Source organism: Mercenaria mercenaria, chromosome 2, assembly GCF_021730395.1.
Source record: "Mercenaria mercenaria strain notata chromosome 2, MADL_Memer_1, whole genome shotgun sequence".
NCBI classification, from domain to species: domain Eukaryota; kingdom Metazoa; phylum Mollusca; class Bivalvia; order Venerida; family Veneridae; genus Mercenaria; species Mercenaria mercenaria.
In genome coordinates, this window is record NC_069362.1 from 98,068,252 (window position 1) to 98,093,397 (window position 25,146).

Sequence of the window (25,146 nt, forward strand, 5' to 3'; positions counted from 1 at the left end):
GTTTTTGTTTAACTATGGACTCGGGCGACCTGTGGGTTTCCTCTTTTTCTATTTTACTTTATTGCCCTTGGAAACGTTATTAAAGTTTAGTCTAATATTTATATGGTTAATGCGGACATTTTATTTGTTTAAGCTGGTATTTGTATTGCGTTGTTGCTATTTCGCAAATGCGTCATACTTGCAACACGGAAGATTTTGTTTGGATTGGTCTAATTGTTAGTTTGCAAATGTAACCACGTGATTAAAATAAACCCTGTCAGATATTTACAAATGCATTGAAAAATTCTTATTTTGAAGAGTAATGAAAAGAAAGTTATTGCTTATATTGACTGATTAATTTCGAGTGAAAAGTTACATATATTGTCGAAAACTTCTCTGACTCTTTTAAATGTAAGATACTTAAATTCTGATAACAGTTAGTTTGTCTGTTTACAGTACGTATTTCGTCGCTATTAATTTTGAAGGAAAGTCTATTACGGAAAGTTGTTAGTAATATGTTTACAAGTTATTTAATGCCCGTCCGCTTAGCTCAATAGGGAGAACGCAGATCTACGGATCGCGGGGTCGTGAGTTCGAGCCTGGGCGAGGCGTTACGTTCTCCGTGATGATTTGATAAAAGGCATTGTGAAATAATTCGTCCGCCACCTCTGATTCATGTGGGGAAGTTGGCATTACATTTGTATTTGCGGAGAACAGGTTTGTATGGTACAGAACCCAGGAACACTGGTGATTTTAAATGCCCGCCGTTACATAACTGAAATGCTGTGGAAAAAAGGCTTTAAAGACAAAAACAAACAAAGTAACAAGTTATTTAAAAAATTGAAAGGCTGTATAGTTCTTAATGAAATACATATGGAATATATTAGCCATAGTAAAGCTCAACATTTTACCTATTTATATATACATATATATGAACATATGCAACTTCTTTAGAGTAAGTAATGTTTCTTTTTTCTTTTGTAACACCTGTTTAATATATCTGCCTGCTGAAAATTCATTTTATGTTTTACTTGTTCAATATAAAATACACACACTTCCTTTTTTGGTTTCTTTATGAAAACGCACCCTTTGATTTTAACATCAATGTATTTTGTATGTCATTGTACTGTACGAGAACGTTAAGGGGATTAGGAAATATGACATACATATAATGTACCGATGAAACTCCTAAAATCAAGCATGTCGTCCGGACGCCGCAATGAGAATATTGTGTTATATGGTCATAAGTTTTTATCAGTCTATCCTAAAAGAATCGGAAGGATCATCTGTATCTATTGTGTTTTTTTTTGCTCATCTTCTGATATTAGTATACCATTAGGGAAGTATTTATCACACAGTGAATGTTTCAAATGTATGGCCAATGTCAACTGATTATTCACAATTGACTTGCCTGTACGTCCCATTTGCCATGGGCAGTTAAACACCAATTATTCATTGAAAATGATTCAATTTGGCGGGATCATCCGAGTTCTAATGTTATAGTTTTAATTGAATCTTTGAGCACAGAATGGATACCTGAAAGATGTTTAAGTTAATGAACATTTACATAATATTAAACTTTGTTCGTACACTTTAACTTATGCCGGCCCTGACACTTACTTCTAGCTGTGCTGGACGTGATCCGAAATCAGCTGGCGATTTTACAAACAGTACTAACACCGAACCTTCCCGAGGACCCAACCGCTGATGAAATGAGACATTACCTTGAATATGTCAGTGCATTTAAGAAGGCAGAGGAGGTTCAACATGGTCAGTTAAGTCTTCAAGAACAAACGTTTCTTGCACAGAAGCAGCTAGAAAAGTATTATCTGCAGAAATACATCAAGTCAGAGGCAGTAAGTGTTCAAATTGTTACTAACCCTTTCTTGAATCCTGAATGTTTTCATAGCTTCACACATGTCATCTTATATAACACCAGAAACGTCGAAAGTTACTGTTTGTATTAAGTTTTAAGACATCGTGGAATATGAATCATGAAATGTCATCGAGTTATTGGCCAATTTCAACATATATAATTCAAGATTCTAGCTCAGATGTTCAATTACTTTTACATTCGTTTGATGTGGATAAGGGGTGTGGAGTGTAGAGTGTTCACATTTGAGGTTCCACAGGGGGAAGAACCACCTCCCTCTGAAGGGGGTCCAAGGGCCTTCCCACGATGAATTTTGAGAACGAAATGGTGTCTTCTGGTGACTTTTCTGAGCAAAAGCTGGTATTTTTGGTATTTTTGGTAATTGATCAATTACTAATTATGTTTTGTCTATTAATTTTAAACAAGGAACAGACTATTTATTTACTATTTAAAGATTTATTAATGCAGAGTATGTTTTCAAGATTCATTGTTTCTTTATTGTTAAAATGTTGATTTCAGTTTCGTTGTGTCTGCAGAGATCTGACACAATGATAGACATAGGCTGGTATTGTACTGAAAATATATGGACATACTATCTTACCAAGGTGGAGTCTTGCTCATATTTGACAGAAATCTATTTTCTTGATGCAGTTATTGCATATATTTTCTTTCTTCAGTCGAAAAAAGCTCTGCCCCATTTGACGTTCGCATTACGAAATCTAACATATGTTCTTGGAAAAATGTCAGTGATTGGACAGGAAGAACTTTATCTTGAGAATGACTTCATATACATTTCCGTTGAGATCAAACCGGCGTATTCTCTAGTTGGAAAGACCATCGAACGCCCCCGTGTTGCATTGGAACTAAATGATTTAGTTGAAGATAATCCAGAAGCTTGTAATTCAAGAGAGATACACCTTAAGGTCAGTTTTGTTTTATGAAGATAAAAAAGTAAAGTTTGATGTTCCCAAATGAGAAATAGACTGTAGGAGCATAAGGTAAATAAAGCAAGCAAGTTGAAAATCTAAAAACAACTACGATATTTGGTCTGATATACAGTAATATTGAGAAGGATATTTTCTAAGAAAACATTCAAAAATTTTAATGATCAAGTAGTGATAGTCTAATTTATGAAATATCGCAAACAAAATTCTATTTTATATGTTTCGCTGTGCAGATGTAATGAAGAGTGAACAATTTTCATTTATATATTTCAGACGATAGTGTTCAAAGAAAATCCATATTTCTGGGGTCAGTTTGGTGATCGTATAACTTCATATGTTACATTGTTTGAAATAGATGGGGCTCATCTAGGTAGTGAGAAAATGATCTATAGGTTGGATAACGAGGTTGAGGCAAGCTGTGTGTAAGAATTTAAACTCGTATTTCGTTGATTAATTTCATACAGACAGATTTGGTCACATCACAATTTGCACAGGTTTATTGCTGGATGAGGACCACAGGTTCTGGTCCGAGAGCTCACGGACTTTTATTGCAACAATTGAGGCCAAAAGCAGTTTATACATTTTTGGAAACAATATTTCATATCCTCCATGAAAACCCATTTCTTAAGTGTCAAAGCCGTGCCCTTTCTATATTTTCTTCACTTATGTTTGTGATAGGGGAGGTAAAACTCACTTGTAAAAATATTAGGGGGTAGGGTAAAGTTTACGTCTACCAGCTTTTTCACTGATTAATTACAGTAACTATCTGATTGTCAGTAAATGTATATATGTCCCACAATGACAACAATACGAAATTCTTAAAAAAGGACTGAAGGGCAAACTTGATATTCAAGCTCAAAGGTAAGATTTATGTAAAAATCTCAAAAAATGGCATATTTGAAATTTATTTTTATTCTTAAAAAATAGTTTGTTATCATAAGACACTCATCTTTATTTATGTAATGTGTATATATCAGCCAAAATCAGAAATGCAAGTTTTATTGCAAAAAGTCAAGGTCAACCCTGATAATTGAAGGTCAAAGTTCATTTTTATGTAAAAATATGAAAATTATTACCTTAACTTTTTCTAATCTGTTTAATATGTTTTCACATTATTAGTCACTGAAGTTAATTCTTTTTAATGTTTGTATGTCAGGCAAAGTCAGCAGTGCAGATGTAACCCCAAAACAGCCGAGAGTAAAGCTAATATCAAGGGTTAAAGGTCAAAGGAGAAGGTTCACTTTTGCACCAAAATGGCCTAAAAATTGAAAGTCTCTAAATTTAGTAAAGAACATGTTTTCTTTCATCAAATAGCATTGTTTTATCAAACTGCACAAAATATTTTACAATTTATTCATTATATAAGAAAATATCGGAAATAACTGAAAATAATTTTAACATTATGGGTATGGGAAACCTTCAGTTTCTAATCGAATTTTTAAACACATCTGAAAATTTCGTTACGAGCACAACTGTCGACCACAATCAAAAAATGACCATAAATTCTTTGAAATAAGCTGGACCAATGGTCAAAAATATTTTCGTGGTCCTTGAGTGTGCTCACTACTAAAAACTTTCCCACAATACCTAAATATAGTAAAAAACGCCCGTTTTCCCAAAATTCTGCGATTTCAGTAATATTCAATGACATGCTGTGAACAAAATCATAAATTTATTTATAAAAACTAAATTCCTTGCAGTAGATAAACATTCTGGTAGTTAACAATATATAGTTTTTTTCAAATTATAACCAATTTGAAAATTTTCAAAATTGCATAGGCCATATAAGGCTTAAGTGAACTTTGTCTTTTGTGTGAAAAATCGCACGAATAGCTTCCTGTTTGAAATATAACAGATATATTTTAATCATTATAAGTAATTGCTCGTGGTTTATTTTAATGTATATATGTCTCACAATGTCAATAATAAAGATATCGTTTAAAATCAAACAAGTTTAAATGTAATATAAAGGGTCAAAGGTCATTTTCAAGTAAAAGAACGAAAAAATAGCTCTTCAACTTTTCTCTTTGTTAACAATATCTTGTCGATATTAGTCAATGATATCAGTTCATTTTAATGTATAAATGTTAGGCGATGTCTGGTATGCACCTATAATTTCAAAACATTCAAGTTCATAATATAAAGAGTCAAAGGTCAAAAAGTGAGTAAAATGTTGCAATAATATCACATATTTGTAATAATTTTGCATTGTTTAAAAGTATTTTTTGCCATTTCAGTAACTGATCGTTGTTCATTTTACTGTATACATGTCAGACGATGTCATGGAAGAGAAAATATGTCAAGGTCAAACCTGTTATTAAAGGTCAGGGGTCTTTTATGTGTAAAAGATCAAAATGAAGCATACTTACTCATTACTTTGTTCAAAAATAGCTTGTTGTTATAATTCACTTTTAACAATTTATTTAATGTATACATGTAAAGCAAGGTCAGCAATGTAGGTTTTATCATAAAAAGTCAAAGCCAACCGTTTTATCAAAGGTCAAAGGTCAAATTTGTGTGAAAATTTGCAAAAACAGCATTTTTTCTTCATTGTTTTAGGTATTTTTGTCAACACTAGTAACAGATCATTCTTCCTTTTAAAGTACATATAACAGATGATGTCAAACCTGACATTAAAGGTCAAAGGAGAGGGTCGTCAAGAAATTCGCCATTATGAAAAAAAGGCTTTAACAAGTGAAATGAAAACATCCTACATTAAGTCTACACAGGCACCGTACGGCCCATATCAGAGTACGCATCCACCTCAAGGGTAACGACAGAGTCTCGACCATATCGTCAAAGGACTGCAGAAAGGAAAAGCAGCAGCACTGGACAGAGAGAGAGAGCCGCTTGTGCCCGATGAATGCTTTTCCTTTCTACAGTCCTTTGACGATATGGTCGAGACTCTGTCGTTTCAGTCTGTTCTTAGTTCTGCTCTCGAGTTTTGAATTGAGTGGGTGTGATGGTAGTCTCTATGCTTTCTCTATCTGCACAGGGGCTTTGTACTCTCGTCTTGTCTCTAATGGCTCAATGTTGGATGTCTTTTTCATTTCTTTACTTGGAGTTGTTTTCATTGCTCCGAGAATTATCCCCAGGCCTGAATTTTGAACCTTGTCCAGTTTATCTTTACTGGTTTTGGAAGCAGTTACCCTTGAGGTGGATGCGTACTCTGCTATGGGCCGTACGGTGCCTGTGTAGACTTAACATAATTTTATATGCTCCGCAACTTGTTCAAGCCATTTTATTCATAATGGCAAACTTCTTGAAGACCCTCTCCTTTGACCTTTAATGTCAGGTTTGATAATGACTGATTTTTCATAATTAAGGAAAAATGATATCACCTGTTATATTATGCTTTAAAATGAATAATGATCAGTTATTAGTGTTGACAAAAATACACTAAAACAATAAAGAATAATCATTGCAAAAATGCTGTTTTTGCGAATTTTAACACAAATTTGACATTTGACCTTTGATAAAAAGGGCTGGCTTTGACTTATTAGGATCAAACCTACATTGCTGACCTTGCTTGACATGTATACATTAAAATAAATTTCTAACAATGAATTGTAACAACAAGCTATTTTTGAAAAAAGTAATGAGTAAGTACGCTACATCTTGATCTTTTACATAAAAATGACCACTGATCTTTAATGCCAGGTTTGACCTTGACTTATTGTCTTCCCCATGACATCGTCTGACATATAAACAGTAAAATGAGCAACGATCAGTTACTGAAATGACAAAACAAATACTTTTAAACAATAAAAAATATTACAAATAGGTGATATTATTGCAACATTTTACTCACTATTTGACCTTTGACCTTTCATGTAATGATTGAACTTAAATGTTTCGAAACTATATGTGAAAACCAGACATCGCCTAACATTTATACATTAAAATGAACTGATATCATTGACTAGATCGTGAGGATATTGTTAATAAAGAGAAAAGTTAAAGAGCTATTTTTTCATTCTTTTACTTGAAAATGACCTTTGACCCTTAATATTACATTTAAACTTGTCTGATTTTAGACGATATCTTTATTACTGACAATGTGAAACATATTTACATTAAAATAAATCACGAGAAATTACTTATAATGATTAAAATATATCTGTTATATTTCAAACAGGAAGCTTTTTGTGCGATTTTTCACACAAATTTGACCTTTAACCCTTGATATTAGCTTTACTCTTGGCAGTTTTGGGGTTACATCTGAAATGCTGCCTTTGCCTGACATACTAACATAACAACGAATGTACTTCAGTGACTGATAATGTGAAAACATATTAAACAGATTAGAAAAAGTTAAGGTAATAATTTTCACATTTTTGCATAAAAATGAACTTTGACCTTCAGTTATCAGGGTTGACCTTGACTTTTTGCAATAAAATTTGCATTTCTGATTTTGGCTGATATATACACATTACATAAATAAAGATGAGTGTCTTATGATAACAAACTATTTTTTAAGAATAAAAATAAATTTCAAATATGCCAATTTTTGAGATTTTTACATAAATCTTACCTTTGACCTTGAATATCCAGTTTGCCCTTCAGACCATTTTGATGAATTTCTTAATGCTGTCATTGTGGGACATATATACATTTACTGACAATCAGATAGTAACTGTAATTAATCAGTGAAAAAACTGGTAGACGTAAACTTTACCCTACCCCCTAATATTTTTACAAGTGAGTTTTACCTCTCCTATCACAAACATAAGTGAAGAAAATATAGATAGGCACGGCTTTGACACTTATTTATTTTAAACACAATATATTTTATACAATGTGTCGAAACCTATGTGTCACATGATAATTCAAATATGATGACAATTTATATTTTATGTTTGAACACCATGCTTTCACATGCAAGTTGTTATGATAAGCATGTCATTATGAAACAGCATTGTGTTCACAACCTTTATAAGGAAAGGGTTTCACATATAATGAAATTGAAGGGGCGCACACACGCACGCACGGGTACGTAAGTGATTATTTCTTCTCGGCGAATACATTTATATCAGCTCATTATTTCATAGATCTGTTTGTTTGTTTGTTTTGGGTTTAACGCCGTTTTTCAACAGTATTTCAGTTATGTAACGGCGGGCAGTTAACCTAACCAGTGTTCCTGGATTCTGTACCAGTACAAACCTGTTCTCCGCAAGTAACTGCCAACTTCCCCGCATGAATCAGAGGTGGAGGACTAATGATTTCAGACACAATGTCGTTTATCAAATAGTCACGGAGAACACACGCCCCGCCCGAGGATCGAACTCGCGACCCCGCGATCCGTAGACCAACGCTCTACCTACTGAGCTAAGCGGGCGGGTTTCATAGATCTGTATCTAACGCACGAAAACATAAAATGCTAACACAATGTAAATATGTTATATATTTCATAGACCTGGATCTCACGCACTAAATTAATGTCATGCTTTGTGTATTTTAGAGACCTGTATCTCACAGACTAACAAAATGTCAATTTCATGTATATTTGTTGATTTTTTAGCGACCTGAACCTGACGCACTAACATGTTGTCAGTATAATGTATGTGTGTTGACTATTTGTAAACCTGAACCTCACATACTAACATGTCAATATAACATATATATGATGTGTATTCCAGAGATCAGGATCCAACATACGAGGAAAATGATCCCGACAAGATGATTTATATCATGTTTGATAGACAACATGCAGACGATGACATTCTCTTATTTGTTAGATCCAGTGCAAAGGAACTGGTTAGAAATGTTATCTCGTTTTTATTTTTAATTTATATTGTCAATTAAAAAGCTTCAAATTGGCATATAGTTTTCCTATTGTTTACAAATTTCATTTCTCATCTGTTCTGCGCAGATGTTAAGAAGACAGACAATATAAGATCAAGAGCGTATGAGTAAAATAGTATGTATTGCAAACAGTATAAACAACCTATGTAGATTACAGATAAATTTTCAATATTTGATTTACGGCCATCAAGTGATTTAGTCAACGCTTATTTTATAGCTTGTAGTGCCAGGACAAGCGCCAAAAATATATAGGATTTCATACTACCAGATTTATATATTAGACAAATGGTATCGGATTCATACGTCAGATATCAAATTCTTAAATCAGGACAAACACATCGTGAATACATATGCTACTTTAATCCTCTTTCCTCTCAAGATCTACGAGTTATATTTCAACAAGGATGAAAAGCCGAAGATTTCCGAAAATAAGTATACGTATTCAACAGAGATGAAAAAGAACGATAAAGCGTGGACTCTAGAAGATGGTTACAAATTACTTATCAAGTCAAGTGATTTCTCGGAGACAGGAAAAGTCTGGATAGCTTTACGACCATTGCTTGGTGAGTTTTGCAACCAACTTTGTGGTTTTGAGAATAATGTACACTATCATTGTTTTCATCTGGTATATGACAGAATTTGATTATATATTAATTGATCAATTCATATCCGTAGGTTCATTTTTCCACTACATGTGGAGGGATATTGTTGTCTGAATCATTACTACATATCAATTTCTGAGTGAGTTTAAATGTGTTTCGTGTAGTATAGTATGAGCTAAGTTTGGTGTATGATAACAGGATTTGTAGTACAATTTGGTTTCTGTGACCAGTACGTTTCTTTCGAGCTTTTCACACGCATACCGAGTTTGGTTTTGGTTTTTCATTTTTGAGAGTATAATTTAGTAAGACATTTAAAAAAATCATTCTTAGTTGTTGTGCCAGTCCGGTAATATTAATCAATATACCTTTTACATTGTAGAAAATTCGGATGATCTGTCACTGCTCTCAAAAAAGTTCTGTGCCAATGTGACAAGTGTTAATTGCCTGGCATGGAGACAAAAAAGTGGTTCAGAGGAATATTTCTGGGACAAGGACATATGCGAGGTAACATACATATCGGACTAGTTCGAGTTACAAAGCCATGACTTTGGGTTTTACATAGAATCTTCTAAATCATCTATACAAATTGCAAAAATATAGATTTTGTCCTTCAAACTTTCATTACAGCTATAACTATTTTTGTTTAGTTAAATGTATTTTATGTTAGACGGTTAAAAAATTAAAGACAGACACAAAATTGCTTGTCTAAACTAGTGTAAGATAAATGTCTGGCATATAAGAGAGAAATTACAGAAACTGTTAATGATTCACTGAACTTTTTATGTTCCATGTGCTTGCCAAAATGAGAGTAAATAATAGGAATGTTTCTATTGACTGAACTAGTGTTGTATGAACGAAAATATCGAAACCAAACACCATTTTTGGCGATAAATAATCAAACTCTGAACTGTTAATACCGTTGTTGAAAATATCTAATGCTAAAACGTAATCTGCAACAGAAAACTCGTTTAAGTCATGCATCGTCATAATAACAATCTAGTCAATGTACATATATGAAGTGCAACATGAACCTGGCTCTCCCAAACGTTGTGTTTTCGTAGGTGTCACTTTCCAGTAGCCGTTCACAAACTATATGCATGTGTCAAAATTCTAATGAAACCATAACAGTTGGAACTACTTTCTACGTACCAAACAACAAGATTGACTTCAAAACTATCGATTCTCAAAGCGATGGTTTAGGGCGTTCACCAGTCATTGGTATGATGGTAGCAACAGTGTGTATCTATATACTTCTTGTGATATGGGCATGGAGAGAGGACGTAAAGGATCAATATAAGGTATATTTCCCATGTTTGTTGGGAAGGGATGTCGAAGACGGTAATTGCTACTTTCTCCGTAAAATGCACCTTTAAAGGCAATATCAAATATCCACCATAGAATAATTGTATTCTCTATTGATTCGATGATGGCAATAATACATGATTTACATAAAAATTGAAAATGAAAGCATTTAATTAAAAGTTGAGAGTGATATATATATCATCCGGAATTATTGTCCTGAGAGTTTCTCAGCAATCGCTGGTTGGAATTTAGTAAAACTTCACCGGAAGCTTTACTATTAAGAGAAGATGCGCATATTCTGTAGGTTTGGTCGAATAATTTTTAAGCGAGTTATTACCCTTTGATTATTCAACAGTAGTATACTATAGTACAATTCTTGTCAAGAGTATTTCTCAGCAACCAATAGTTAGAGTTTAGCCATACTTCGTAGGAAGCTTTACTGTTAAGAGGATATGCGCATATTATCTGCATGTTCCGGTCTGATGATTTTTCAGAGGCATTTTGTCATTTGATTTTTCACCCTTTGTATACTATAGTACAGTTTCTTGTCTGAAGTATTCATCAGCAATCACTGGCAACTTCATGGAAAGCTTCAATTTTTAGAGGAGATGGGAATATTGTCTTCCTGTTTGGATCGTATGACTTTCACTGAGTTATTGCCCTTTAATTATTCAATATTAGTAAACTATACTAGTAGCACTTTCATAGTCAGGAAATTTTCTCAGCAACCACTGCCTGGAGTTCAGCAAAATAATCATAGTATTCTTCACACTCAAGAGGAGATGGACGTGTTTTCTTCAATATCCGTTGGAATGATTTTTCAGTGAAATATTACCCTCTGATTATTCAACATTAGCAAACTATTTGTGCCAAATTAGAAAATTCCACTTTTGCGCTTTTGATATGCTAATGTCGGGGAGCACCCATCGGTTTTACAGATATTTTCTTGTTCAATCAATGTAGCAGTATGCACAGTACTTGGTGATTTAACTACGTTTACATCACAATCAGTTTCTACTGTGTGAGAAAGTTATTGATCTATGGTTTTTAAACTATACTTCAGAACTAACTGACTGAATAGTTCGCAGATTAAGTTGCAAAAACATATTGATTCAAGAAAAGACAAAATCGTCTACTTGCCAGCTTGTGTATAGTTGTATTATTTCTTTCATGCAGTATTGAAGCTTGATCTATTGAATAAAATCTGGAAAGTAGATCCCTCGATAGCACCGAGAACAAGGCAAACAGTGAAAATTGCAGACTCGGTTTGATTGAGTCTGTTCATGAGCAGTAATGGACAATGCAACACTGCCCACGCCCCTAGCACCGGCTTAAGCAGTATTCAATCTTCAAATCTAAATGAGTTGGAATCAATGATCCCGAAGGACCAGAAAATATAACAACACTGAGATGAAGTCGGTGCGACTTTTTACGGCCGCCACACAGCACTTATCACCCGCTGTTGTGAAGTAAATAAAATCTGGAAAGTAGATTTCTCGAAAGCACCGAGAACAAGGCAAACAGTGAAAATTGCAGACTCGGTTTGATTGAGTCTGTTCATGAGCAGTAATAGAAAAGGCAACACTGCCCACGCCCCCTAGCACCGGCTTAAGCAGTATTCAATCTTCACATCTAAATGAGTTGAAATCAATGATCCCCAAGGACCAGAAGACCCTCATAGTTTAATCAAAATATTTGGCACCCATTTTCTTTTTAATATTTTTGGAAACATTTCAAAACAGTCACAGCTGTAACAATATCGGCTTCAGATCAAGTTATTGTCCGTACAAAAAAAAAATATCGTTATGATGTTATCAGAAGGTAAGAATTCGTGAATTCAAATAATTTGATTCTTCATATTACATCTATCATATTACTTTTATACTGTTTCAGTGGTCCTACTCTTTGATGATTGACAATGATATCGCCGATCGCTATTTCTATGTTATCCGTGTGGTTACGGGTCTACGAACGGGCGCAGGAACACAATCAAAAGTCGGGTTTGTCCTCGTTGGAGAAGACGGTGACACAAATATCAGAATTATGGACGATGACAGTCATATTGTAAATTAAAAACAATCCCACATTTTTTTCTTTGAAATTATAGTATTTTCATTTTTTCATTCGTTTATTTTTAAAGCTTTATCAGTCTCCAAAAGTGTCTACAACGCAATAATATTTTATTAGACCTCGATCTCCTGGTGCTTTTTTGAACATAGGATTTCAATTATTAAGTTAAAAAATATTTCATCAAAAAGCATGACAACAAATGCCTTTTTTAGAAATGACATACACACTTCTTTATCTAGGGTTTTGAACGAGGAAGTATACGTACATTTGTGATGAGTACCCGACATTACCTTGGGGAACTGTTATGTTTACGAATATGGCACGACGATTCCGGCGGAAATGACTCCTCATGGTACCTTAACAAAATCTGTGTTACAGACCTGAAAGATGGAATGCGGTATAGTTATTTTGTTTTCAGTGCAATACTTATTGCAATCTCGTCTGAATTGGAATGGCTCGAACATTTACAGACAAAACAAATTGAATTTTATTAAAGTACCGAAAAGTAAATATGATACAAAAAGTCAGGAAGAATATGAAAAAGAAATGGAGAATTATATATTATATTAACCACTGCACTTTGAAATTATTAATAAGCTTAACGATGCTGATTTTAAGAACAAATAAAATGTTCAATAAACTTACACATTTGCAACTTGATCGACTGAGGCAGTCGTGCTTTTTTTGCCTTGCCAAATGATACATCATATAATTCGACGATGGGGTATTCATTCTTAATTCTTTCGATGGGTGCATACCACGTATTCAGTTAATAAAATAGTTCGCAGTTTGGCTGGAAAAAAGTAATTTACATAAGCGAGTCTCGAGATAATCCTACCGATCAATAGTACAATAGGGAGAGACGGTCGATAAAATGTGCGCTGTTAAATATACAATGTCTTATTTCAAAAAATGTGAACAAACTGGAATCCCCTGAATTAAGGACTGTTTTCAAAAATCATAATATAATTTTCATGACAGAAACTTGGTCAAATGAATACGTAAATATGAATATTGACGGTTTTGAATTGTTTAATTTACATAGGACGGTGAAAAATCCTGCTGTTAAAAGGAATTCTGGTGGTATTGCTGTGTATGTGAAATTTGATATTATTGATAATGTATCTTTATACAGCGCGGACAGTGATGACATATTATGGCTGAAACTTAAAGGCTCAGTTCTTGATTTACAACATGATGTATTTATATGTCTTTGCTATGTAGTTCCAAAAGGGAGCTCACGAGAAGCTTTTATAGAGACAAATATTTATGATAGAGTTATTAACGAGATAGTAAGAATAAGTAATAGTACCAATGACAACTGTTCTTTTATAGTTCTTGGAGATATGAATAGCAGGATTGGCCAGTTAAATGATTTTGTTAACGAAGATGAATTAAATGTACATTTGAGCTCATTTCTGCCAGAAAATTACCAGCCCGATAAAGTTTTACCCAGAGTATCACAAGACTTTGTAACAAATCAAAACGGAACGCTACTGTTAGACTTTTGCAAACAGTCGGGGCTTAGAATTCTTAACGGACGGATAGGAAAAGATGCCAGTATTGGTAAATACACTTACATTGGACCATTAGGTAGTAGCCTAGTAGACTATGTGCTAGCAAGTGAAAATATTATGGCATTGTTTAACTCTTTTGAAGTATTAGATCCGAATATATTATCTGATCATTGTGTAGTTTCTTTTAGCTTACAGGCATATACGTCGGATCTAAATATTCCGGAAGAAAATAACTGTGATAGAATTGAATATACATATAAATGGAATTCTGATAAAATGCATGATTATACACAGAAATTGACAGTTGACGTTGTTGTAAATGAATTAATTAATTTGACAAATAATTTCAATAATATTTCACACAGCAACGAGGTTGATGAAAATATTTCTGATTTTTTGAAAATCATGGATGAAGTATGTTCACCTCTGTTTAAGCAGGTACCAAGAAGTACTGACAGTTTTAATAAAAGGCGGAAAGAGGAATGGTTCGATGATGAATGTTCTTCAAAGCGTGACTTATTCTATAACTGTTTAAATTCATTTAGAAACTGTAAAAGTGATATTAACAGACTAAATATGTGCAGGGCACGGTCTCAGTATAAGCATGTACTGAGAAATAAGCGTTTTAAACATAGACAGAAAGAAACTAATAAGCTGATTAAAGCGAGGACAGATAATGCTAAGCAGTATTGGAAAATGTTGAAGGGATTAACTAGCGGTAGTTATCCTAACTCTCTCACCCCGGATAATTTCGCTAGATATTTTAAAGCCATAAATAACCCTGAGGATATGTTTTATCAGGCAGATGAAGATGTTTTATTTTTTAACGAAAGGTATTTAAACGGGGAACTTCAAATAATGTTCACCGAATTAGATGAACATATTAGTCACACAGAAATACTGAAAGCAGTTAAGCAGTTGAAAAGTAATACAAGTGGAGGTCCAGATTTATTATTAAATGAATTTTTCAAACACGGAATAGATGTTTTATTACCATACTTGTCTCAGTTATTTAACAAATGTCTAAATATAGGTTATTTTCCAGACTCTTGGAGCGACGGTTTTATTGTTCCCATTTTTAAAAGTGGTGATATTAGAGAGCCAAGCAATTATAGAGGTATAACACTTTTAATGTTTTAGGTAAATTGTTCACCAGAATCTTAAACAATCGACTTACGGAGTGGGCAGAAAACTATCATGTTTATATTGAAGCGCAAGCTGGCTTTCGTAAACATATGGGAACAATAGATAATATTTTTGTGTTAAACAGCCTTATTTCTCATATGTGTAATAGTAATGAAAAACTTTTCTGTGCATTTGTTGATTTTCAGAAGGCTTTTGATTTCGTTGTGAGAGACATTTTATGGTACAAACTTATTAGAACAGGAGTAAGAGGGAAAATTTTAAATGTTATTAAGTCTATGTATGATAATGTAAAATCAAAAGTTAAACTCTCTAATAATGTCAGTGATATTTTTGAATGTCATTTAGGGGTCAGACAAGGTGAATGTCTTTCTCCTTTCCTTTTTAGCATGTTTTTAAACGACATAGAAGACACGTTCATAAACAAAGGTATAGAAGGTATTGATATTGGTACTATGAAACTCTGTCTTTTATTATATGCTGATGATATTATATTATTTTCTCAGTCTGCAGACGGTCTTCAGAACTCTTTAAATGTTTTGTATGATTATTGTTCTAAATGGAAGCTCACTGTTAATACGAAGAAAACAAAAATTATGATTTTTAGAAAAGGTGGTCGGTTGCCAGATAATTTAGCATTTACTTATAATAATGAACAAATAGAAATTGTTAGCAAATTTAAATACCTAGGTGTTCTTTTTACGACAGGTGGTGCTTTTAACGAGATGGACAAAATGTTAGCAGGCCAAGCACTGAAAGCCACCTTTCAACTTAATAAGTATTTGTATAAGTTCACATATATCTCGCCAAAACATATATTGAATCTCTATGATAAATTAGTTACACCGGTTATGAATTATGCCTCAGAGATATGGGGTTTTAACAAGGGTACACATATTGAAAGAGCCCATCTTTGTTTCTGTAAAAAGTTGTTAGGAGTTAAAGTTTGTTGTCAAAATGCTTTTGTATATGGTGAAACTGGAAGAGTGACATATATTACGCACAGATATTTACACATTTTAAAATACTGGTTAAAATTGTGTCAGTGCGAAGAGGTAAAATATGCACGACAGATGTATGTTCTATTAAAAAATGATATTGAATTACACCCTAATCATATAAATTGGGTACATAGTGTTAGAAATTTATTGTCAAGGTTAGGTTTTTATGAGGTGTGGTTAAACCAAGGAGTTGGGGACATCAATATATTTTTACAAACCTTGAAGGTTCGTCTTTATGATATATTTAAACAAAATTGGAACGACAGCTTACAGGGATCCTCTCGTGCCTTATTTTACAGAACAATAGCTACTTTTACTTTTCAGAAATATTTAAATGATGTCATTGTTGAAAAACATAGAATAAGTATGTCTCGACTAAGAATGTCATCACATAGACTAGAAATAGAAAGTGGCAGATGGAGAAAACCTGTAAGCGTCCCTTTGGATCAAAGAAAATGTTTATTTTGTAATGTTTTGGAGGATGAATACCATTTTATTATTGAGTGCTCTCTATATACAGATTTAAGGCATCAGTACATTAAAAGATACTATTGGTTTCATCCTAACTATATCAAATTTATGGAACTAATTAAAACTGAAAATGTTAATGATTTAAGAAGACTTTCAGCTTATGTTTACAAGGCGTTTGAAAAACGAAACTTGATTTTTAATACAATGTAGCAGTCAGTAATATATGTTAAAAAGTCTCTATTATGATGTAACACTTGATATTTGTCATAATGTTAAATAATGCTCTCACAGTCTCTCCCTCTCTCAAAGATATAACATGCATTTGGTATGTAGTGTTCATCTTTTGATATATCTATTGTCATCTTACTTACACATCTGGTATAGTTGCATTGTTATTTCTTCTGTGATTATGTTATATTGATGCATGTACATGGGCCAGAATTGGCTTAATACATAATAAAGTTATATATTTATTTTTTCATAATCATTGATGTAAACTATATTTGATATTGTAATATAAAAATGAAATGAAGCATGTAGTAAACTGTATAAAAAATGTAGAATGTTTATTCCTTTTTTTTTCATTATTTAAAGCCATCAGAGACGATTTACTCCTCTTATGATTAAACAAAAATTATGCAAGTAAACATTCCGTTTTAAATCACTTAACATATACATAGATATGTCAATTTTATAGCATTTACCCAGTTAACGAAGTATTTGGAGTTATCAGAGTTAACTGTAAGACTTTCATATTATTTGTAGATATTCTTTCGTGTGTAACAAGTGGTTAAACTATGGCGATGACGGCACACGTGTTGACCACACACTCAATGCTCAACGCTATGAAGACGTCCGTTCTTATCTGGACATGATCGCATACACTCTAGTAGAGCATCATCTCTGGTTGTCTGTGGCACTGCGTCCAGTAAGGAATAATTTTACCCGAGTTCAACGCCTTTCCTGCCTTCTTGCTCTTGTCTACTTGACGATGATTATTTGCGCGATAATTGTCGAGACCCCAGATGAAAACACCGTCTTTAATCAAGTAGTTATCGGGCCATTCCGATTCTCGATGGAAAATTTCAAAGCAGCAATGGTTTCCATGACAATATCTTCCGTTATTATTATAATCGTATCAATCATTTTTAGAAACTCTGAAAACGCCGAGAATAGTTCTAACATTGATTCGTTTATACATAGAGCATACCGAAGAGTTAATGAAAAAATAAAATTGGATAGTTCTGTACTCGCAAGAAGATATTGGCCTCCGGCGGAGGAAGCTGTAGAATATAATAACTTTTTCCTGCCCCACTGCTGTATCTACGTTGGTTGGGCTATTCTTGCGATGGTACTTATTGTTGCAGCCTTTCTTGTAGTATCTTTTAGTTCTGAATGGGAACTTGTGAAATCAGAAGAGATGATGACTGCAGTTCTCGTTTCCGTACTAAGCTCGGTTCTTCTAATTGAAAGTGTTAAGGTATGTAGTTTCTACAATGTTTTTGCACAGAGAAGAACTTTATTTTTTCCCTATCATCAATTGAATATAAAGCTTAATGTGTTAGAACCGAAATTAAGAAAAGTAACGGATGGGGATTGACGATGTTACCTTCCTTTGGAAACTGACGTATATTTTACGATTGCAGAAATAAAAAGAACATTCAAAATCTTCTGGATAATCTGACTAGTATCATTTCTACTAACAATACATCCCACGAAAATTAAACTCCAATAAATATTGAAATTGTTTTTATTTTCTATACGCCCTTAAAACCGAGCTATTATTGTGCGTCAGAAGGATCTCACTAATTTTATTTTGTTATTGAAAAACCTGCTGCGGGCTGCGCCCGGACGCCATTAATAAAATGTATCCCTAACTTGAGAAAATCTTAACCAATGTTCCTCTAACATGGCAAGAACATTAATATTTATAGCTGAGCTAAGTTAGATAAGCAGCCTGATCGTCTGAGTGATTCAGGCTTATAGATAATGTATATGTCTATAAAATCTTGGTCCCGTATAAAGAGTAATCAGTCTATGGCCCTTGAATTAGTCAAAATGGCAAACATTGACAGAGTAAGTAAAATATCTTAAAAGTGAAAAATAATTTATGTATAATTTGACAGATTGGGACTTTTGTTTAATAATGAATTTCATCTTTTTTCAGATTGTAATAATTCTGTTAGTGTATTCGCTGATGTGTCAGCGGGCTTACGAACCGCTAGAACCTGATATAGACATTGGCACGCTTGAAGAAAAAGCTAAATATAATTCTGCTACACTGAACATTGGACCACGTACGTTTCATTTTGTCTAATAATAAAATGCTCTATCATCGTCTAGGTATTGTGCGTCTGTTAAACAGATACGCTGAAATACCATATTGTCAACATAGTTAGAATATTATCTGAATAGTATTTTAATCTTTACCCTGCTAAATTTCTAAAATAAATTGGTTCATCATTCAATTTGGGCAGTACCACTGGCTTATCAAAGGGGTGTTCACCGAAATTTACTGACTGAATAGCGAACAGTGCAGACCATGATAAGACTGCACGGATGTGCAAGCTGATCATTGTCTGCACTGGCCGCAAAGGCAGAATCCCTTACAGCCAGCAGACTAAAGGTTAATTGTATTATTCTCCTACTGACATTTTCTAGACAACTTATAAAGTTAATGTAGAAAGGTTTATTGCAAATGTCTACACCGTTATGCGTTCGTTAATTACAGACTTCAACCGTGTGTTGTATAAACCTGAAAATCCAAGTAAAGCGACATTGGTAAAGAACAAAATAAAACGCATACGGAATCATCAACTGTTGAAGACTGTCTCTCAACTTGTTATGTATAGTGCTCTCTTATACATGGTGTACACAATCAGCTATGAAAGTAGAGATCCAAGATCTTTCTATTTGAAAAATCATGTTGAACAACTATTTCACTTCACGTCAGAGGTAGGACTTTATAAGAACTTGTAAAACATGTCACCATATTTCCTTTAACTTAATACGTAGATAATGACAATGTATTACCTAGTTTTAGAACACATAACTTTATCCATTTGTAATGAATTTTTAAACGTGATGCAGTGGTCATTATGTTATACGTTTCCGTTACGGATATTTATACATTTATATCTATGAAGGCAAAACAACAACAACATAGTACGCAAAACATTCCTAATTACTGAGAAGTTGAGACTTTGTTTCAGTTCTAAGTTCTGACAAGTACGTTCTTTCCTGTTTTCCCGTCTAAGGTAATGAATGCATATGTGTTAACAGTTAATTTTCTTTCCCGTCAAATGGGGTAAAATCCTTTTTAAAATCAAAGAAAATTCTACTATCATTATAAAATTCTATAAATTCTGTTCAAATACTGTATTGACTAAAATATCTCTTCACTATCCTCAGATAGGATAAGAAAAGCTGTCAATAGCCATGGCATAATTGAAAACGAAAAACATGAGAAAACGCATTTTATTTTAAGTACATAATCTGTTGAGTCAGAAAATAGACACAAATGGAATAATATACAAATACATCGCAATCATCACAACTGAGGAGACAAACATTCACTATGAATATAATGTCACAAATTGAACTGTTTCAAACCATACCTGGTGTCCCTCTTGATGCAAAGCGTTACTTCGATTTTACATACAACACAAGTCACAGAAAGAAATGATATGCATTTTTCTTGGAGATTAAACGACAAATTAGTGTAATTTCAGCTATATCTATGATATTTTCAGGTTACTGATTTGGAATCTTACACAAAGTGGCTGAAAGGTACATTTATTGACACGTACTTTTCAAAGTCATATTTCGGAGCAAGTTATGAGGGCAACGAAAATAAAGTTTATATGGAAGATTTAAGTAACATCCGTGTTGGACCTGCCAGATTGCGACAGTTACGGATTAGGCAAGGTATTAAATCGAAGGTTATTATTCTGTTGGTCGTCATAAATGTTCAAATTATTACGAATCGCAGAAAAAGGTCATATCTACATAGAAGAAACTTTTAAAAACTTATTAAAAATGCTGTACCGATTTCAACATAATTTCGCAGAAATGTTTCTTGTGTGACTTGCTAAATTATACTTACACGTTAAGGGATGACCGTCACAGGGGGCGTTTACTTTCGTAAAATTATAAAATGACTTCACACGCTCGCTTGGATTTCAATTAGATGTTGTTGTTTTATACATTGTTAATTTTAATAGAATCAGGGCATGGTTGCAAAGATCGCCTGTTATTTTACAAGTTGTTGATACTGAAAGGAAATGTTGCAGACGCATTTCACATGAATTAATGGACTGTTAATATTTAGAGATGTGTTCAGTGCCTTATCAACATAAATCTTAATGCAATACCAGTAACTGCGATAAATATGTATTCTTGACACAATCTTTTAACCCCTTCTTATGGATTTTATTTCTGGTCTTACTTTAAGTGTTAACTTGATGTAATTATAATCCAAGTTAACATGATTTGTTCTTATATAACTTTTGTCTTGTAATGTGTTTATAAAGAAGATTCGTCTGTATTGTTGCAGAGGACTGTATTGGCCCATTAGGTGTAAACTTGACATGTCGTAATAAATATGAAGATGAAAAGAAAGAAACGCAGAATTTTTGCTTGGGATGGAAGAAACAGCCTTGTCCGTTTGCAGAGAAATCAACATACTTCTCTTCAGCTGCATGGGAATTTACGTCTGCAGATGAAATTTGGGGTTTTCCGACGGTAGCCCAGTATTGCACTTATGGAGGTGGGGGCTATTTTATGAAACTGGATGTAAACAGAGACGTTTGTGAAATAATTTTTGACGAATTGGCAGAGTTTACCTGGGTCGATGTTCAAACTAGAGCAGTTATTCTAGAATTTACATTGTATAATGCTAATACAAATTTGTTTATCTACTCGAAATTTGTCGGCGAATTTCCTGAAGTCGGAGGCTTTCTACCTTTCATTGACATCCAAGTATTTCGACTGTATCTAGACTCCAGTGATGGCAACTTTGTCTTATTCCTTCAATTTTCTTTCCTGCTTATCGTAATAGCGGCAACATTTGCATTAGCTTACAAAATGTTCACGGACGTAAAAACATTTTTCAAATCAATGTGGAACATATTAGATCTAATTTCCTTGATAATGAGCTATGTAACAATTTCAGTTTTCATTTACAAGATATATATCATAAGAAAAACCATAGAAGTATTTCACAACGACCAAAATGCTTACGTTGGATTTGAAAACCTCGCTTTCTATGACTTTGTAACGAATACAGCTTATGGTGTTTTGGCGTTCCTGTTGTCTGTAAGAGTTTCGCGTATCCTTGGATACAGCGGAAAAATCAACGAGATGGCGGCAGTTATATCGAATGCCTCAAGCGATCTTTATGGATTCGTGCTTATCTTTACTATCACAAACATTGGTTATGTTATCTTCGGAACTCTTCTGTTTGGAAAAGAGGAGGAAAAGTACAAAGATTTTTTTCAATCATACGGTACCTTAACTGAGGCAATTATTGGAAAAAATAGAGTGTCTAATATTCTCATCTCTAAACCAGTCTTCGCCGAATTCTACTATTTTACATTTGTGATGTTTGTTCTAATGACCTTAGTCACCATAGCGGCCGCCATTCTGAACTTCAGTATTTCAAAGGTCAAGACGGAACAGCAGAAACTAGCCCCACCAAACATTATAGAAGTGGTTTTTGACAGAATTAGCAAATTATTTAATAAGCTCCGACCATCTAAGAAGAAACATGCAGGTAAAAGTTGGACAGTCGTTTCATATTATACCCTGTATAGAAGATTCATAACTTTTAGGTGTTTCATGATCAAGTTTTAAACCGCCTTGTTTTTTACTTTTTGTTTAAGGCATCGCTACATTCACAACTAAATATCAGTTCATATTTTGAGGCCGAGTATTTTTCTTTTAAGAACTGCACTAAAGCCTTAACAGTTGGTCAATTACATGTATCATCAACATAGAAGCATATGATGATTTATAGTACATACGCCGCTTGAAAAGTGTTTGAGTCTCGTTTAGACCGAAAGTTTACCCCAAAATATTGAAATCTTATGCGCAGTCAAACTCAATTATAACGCATTTTACAATGACAAAATTTAGTTATTTTTGAAGTACAATATGTATGTTACAAACTCTTAAGGATTTTTTGTCTAAATTGTTCCTGGTTATTACATTAGAGACAAAAAGACAACCCCATGTAAATTTAATTTAAACTGTTCTTTGTACATGCATAACTGACCACAGCTAGCTAGGCAAACCAGTACATATCGATGGTTCAACGCAACATTTCGCTAACTGTATTGATTTACATAGTGAGATAACATAGTTTTTCATTGAACAGTCAACTTATAATATCACCTGTTTATATACATGTAAATTAAAACAAGTTGGATCAATTGATGATGATTGGATTTTTGTGTATAATTCAGGTGACCAGGTGAAATTTCAAAAAAATTTCCTAAGAGTTTGTTTTACACAGCCTGCTTTACAATTGACTGTCATTATTTTTACATGTATTGGATATATATTGAGTTTGACTGCAGAAAAATTGCAGAATTTTGTCATTTTGGCCAGAGAAAAATATCGAATAAAAGCATAATACAGGTAGTGAAATGCACATCCTTTTACTTGCATGTGTTCACATAGATATTTAAAACATAATTATGACAAAACTATTGACTTTATTGTAATCACGTAGTCATATTTTATTTTTATGAACATTTGCATGTAAAATTTTGAGTAAAATGTGTGTTGCGATGCCTTAAATAATTTTGTCTTGGGAATTTAATGTTTACATTCCTTTGTTGTCGAGCCCGCTTGCGGTGAGCTTGATAGAGTCGTCACTTTTGGCGGGTCGGTGTATGTGCGTGCGTGCGTCCGTCCTTCCGATTTTGTCAGGACCATAACTTTGACATGTATGGACAAATCTTGTTTATATTTGGCACGAATGTTTACCTCAATGAGAAACCCCACGTTCCTATCTCAAAGGTCAAGGTCACAGTTTGAGGTTAAAGCTCAAATTGAAGATTTTCTGGAGCATTTCCTCTTCATGCATGGTGGGATTTTGATTTAACTTGGCATAAATGTTCACCATTATAAGACGGAGTGTCATGCGCAAGAACTCGGTCCCTAGGTCTAAGGTCAAGGTCACACTTAAAGGCCAAATGTGCTGGCGGGCTCGACATTCTGCCCTTGGACATGCAGAATGTATTTCTAGTTTTGCAAAGGCACTTTTGTTATAGCTTTACTAACGCGACAGTCCATCACAGATAGTTGCAGCTTTTCATATTACTCTGTTATGTTAAAGGTAATTTGTTTTTATTCTCAGACAAGGTAAGAGAAAGGAAGGACTTTGATGCAGAACTGAATGACATATTAACTGACCTACGTGGCTTTCTCCGTGAACTTAGACCAAAGGCAATAAAGTCAAAGGTAATAAAAAGTTGTTTGGTTGTCGTTCTGGCTTTTCTTTTTCTTTTTAAATATAATATTGATATAAATGATATAAATATTAGTTGCTAAATTTTCTGATCCCAGAAGAAAGATGGTCAACAATAAGTTTGCTTCCAGCAATTTTTTAATGTTCAGTTTTCTAATTGCTTTTTAGTTTGCCCGCAACTGCAAAAATATTAGCTCTTCTTCCAGTCCCCCAGGGTACCACTTTAACCATTTATCAATATTTTCCGTATTTATCGACTTAAAACATTTATCAAATAGATACAGAGATAGTTTCATGGGGATTGACAATAGGGCTGTATCCCATTGGTTGGCAGACAGTTTCTAAATCAGTTTCATTTGTTTCATATCCAGTAGGAATCATGGCCAACTGTTTCATGAGCTTCAAAGATTAACTGTTTATTAATAAACGTTTTAAGAAACTTGTCCGTCATAACAAGTGTGATTTGATTTTTTTATATTCTACACAGCAGTTAATCTGATTCTTCCGAAAGTATTGATAAAAAAATAATGAATAAAATCGTGTAGGCCCTCCCTGTTATTAATACGGATCATTGCTTTTCAGTAGTACACCAAAAAGTATACTGTAAAATAACCAAGATGAACTGCTTCAGGGAATAGATCTTAGATTGTGACATTTTATGTCTAACTTACTACAGAAGCTTACAACAGCTTCTTATCTCTGGATGGTTGATGGTATTTATTATGTATTCCGGAATGATAATTATGTACATTCAGGTGGATATGTTGTCTGCGTTAGTCTCATGTCAGCCTAAAACATTTTAGGCTTTAGAAATTAAAGACAAAAGTTGATGTTTTATATGCACTGACTATTTACCACAAAACTGTACAGCAGATTTCTGAAAAGGCTTCAGAGAAATAAATGACATTATACAAGTCGGCAATAATACTGAATACTAAATTGTTTAGTAGAAAATCTATAAATCT

At 33.6% G+C, this 25,146-nt stretch overlaps 1 protein-coding gene across 1 annotated transcript in view; it reads left to right on the plus strand.

The window, feature by feature from the left end:
• The window catches only part of LOC123564671 (uncharacterized), a 93,889-nt gene that overhangs the window by 65,276 nt on the left and 3,467 nt on the right, over positions 1 to 25,146 (plus strand). Inside the window, exons 19-33 of the mRNA XM_053527398.1 lie at positions 1,606 to 1,835; positions 2,530 to 2,775; positions 3,070 to 3,218; positions 8,436 to 8,553; positions 8,981 to 9,164; positions 9,583 to 9,707; positions 10,265 to 10,501; positions 12,399 to 12,569; positions 12,815 to 12,972; positions 17,473 to 18,187; positions 18,875 to 19,004; positions 19,439 to 19,662; positions 20,460 to 20,634; positions 21,263 to 22,480; positions 24,071 to 24,174. Coding sequence (XP_053383373.1) covers positions 1,606 to 1,835; positions 2,530 to 2,775; positions 3,070 to 3,218; positions 8,436 to 8,553; positions 8,981 to 9,164; positions 9,583 to 9,707; positions 10,265 to 10,501; positions 12,399 to 12,569; positions 12,815 to 12,972; positions 17,473 to 18,187; positions 18,875 to 19,004; positions 19,439 to 19,662; positions 20,460 to 20,634; positions 21,263 to 22,480; positions 24,071 to 24,174 — 4,184 coding nt within the window. The remainder of the gene's footprint in view (positions 1 to 1,605; positions 1,836 to 2,529; positions 2,776 to 3,069; positions 3,219 to 8,435; positions 8,554 to 8,980; positions 9,165 to 9,582; positions 9,708 to 10,264; positions 10,502 to 12,398; positions 12,570 to 12,814; positions 12,973 to 17,472; positions 18,188 to 18,874; positions 19,005 to 19,438; positions 19,663 to 20,459; positions 20,635 to 21,262; positions 22,481 to 24,070; positions 24,175 to 25,146) is intronic.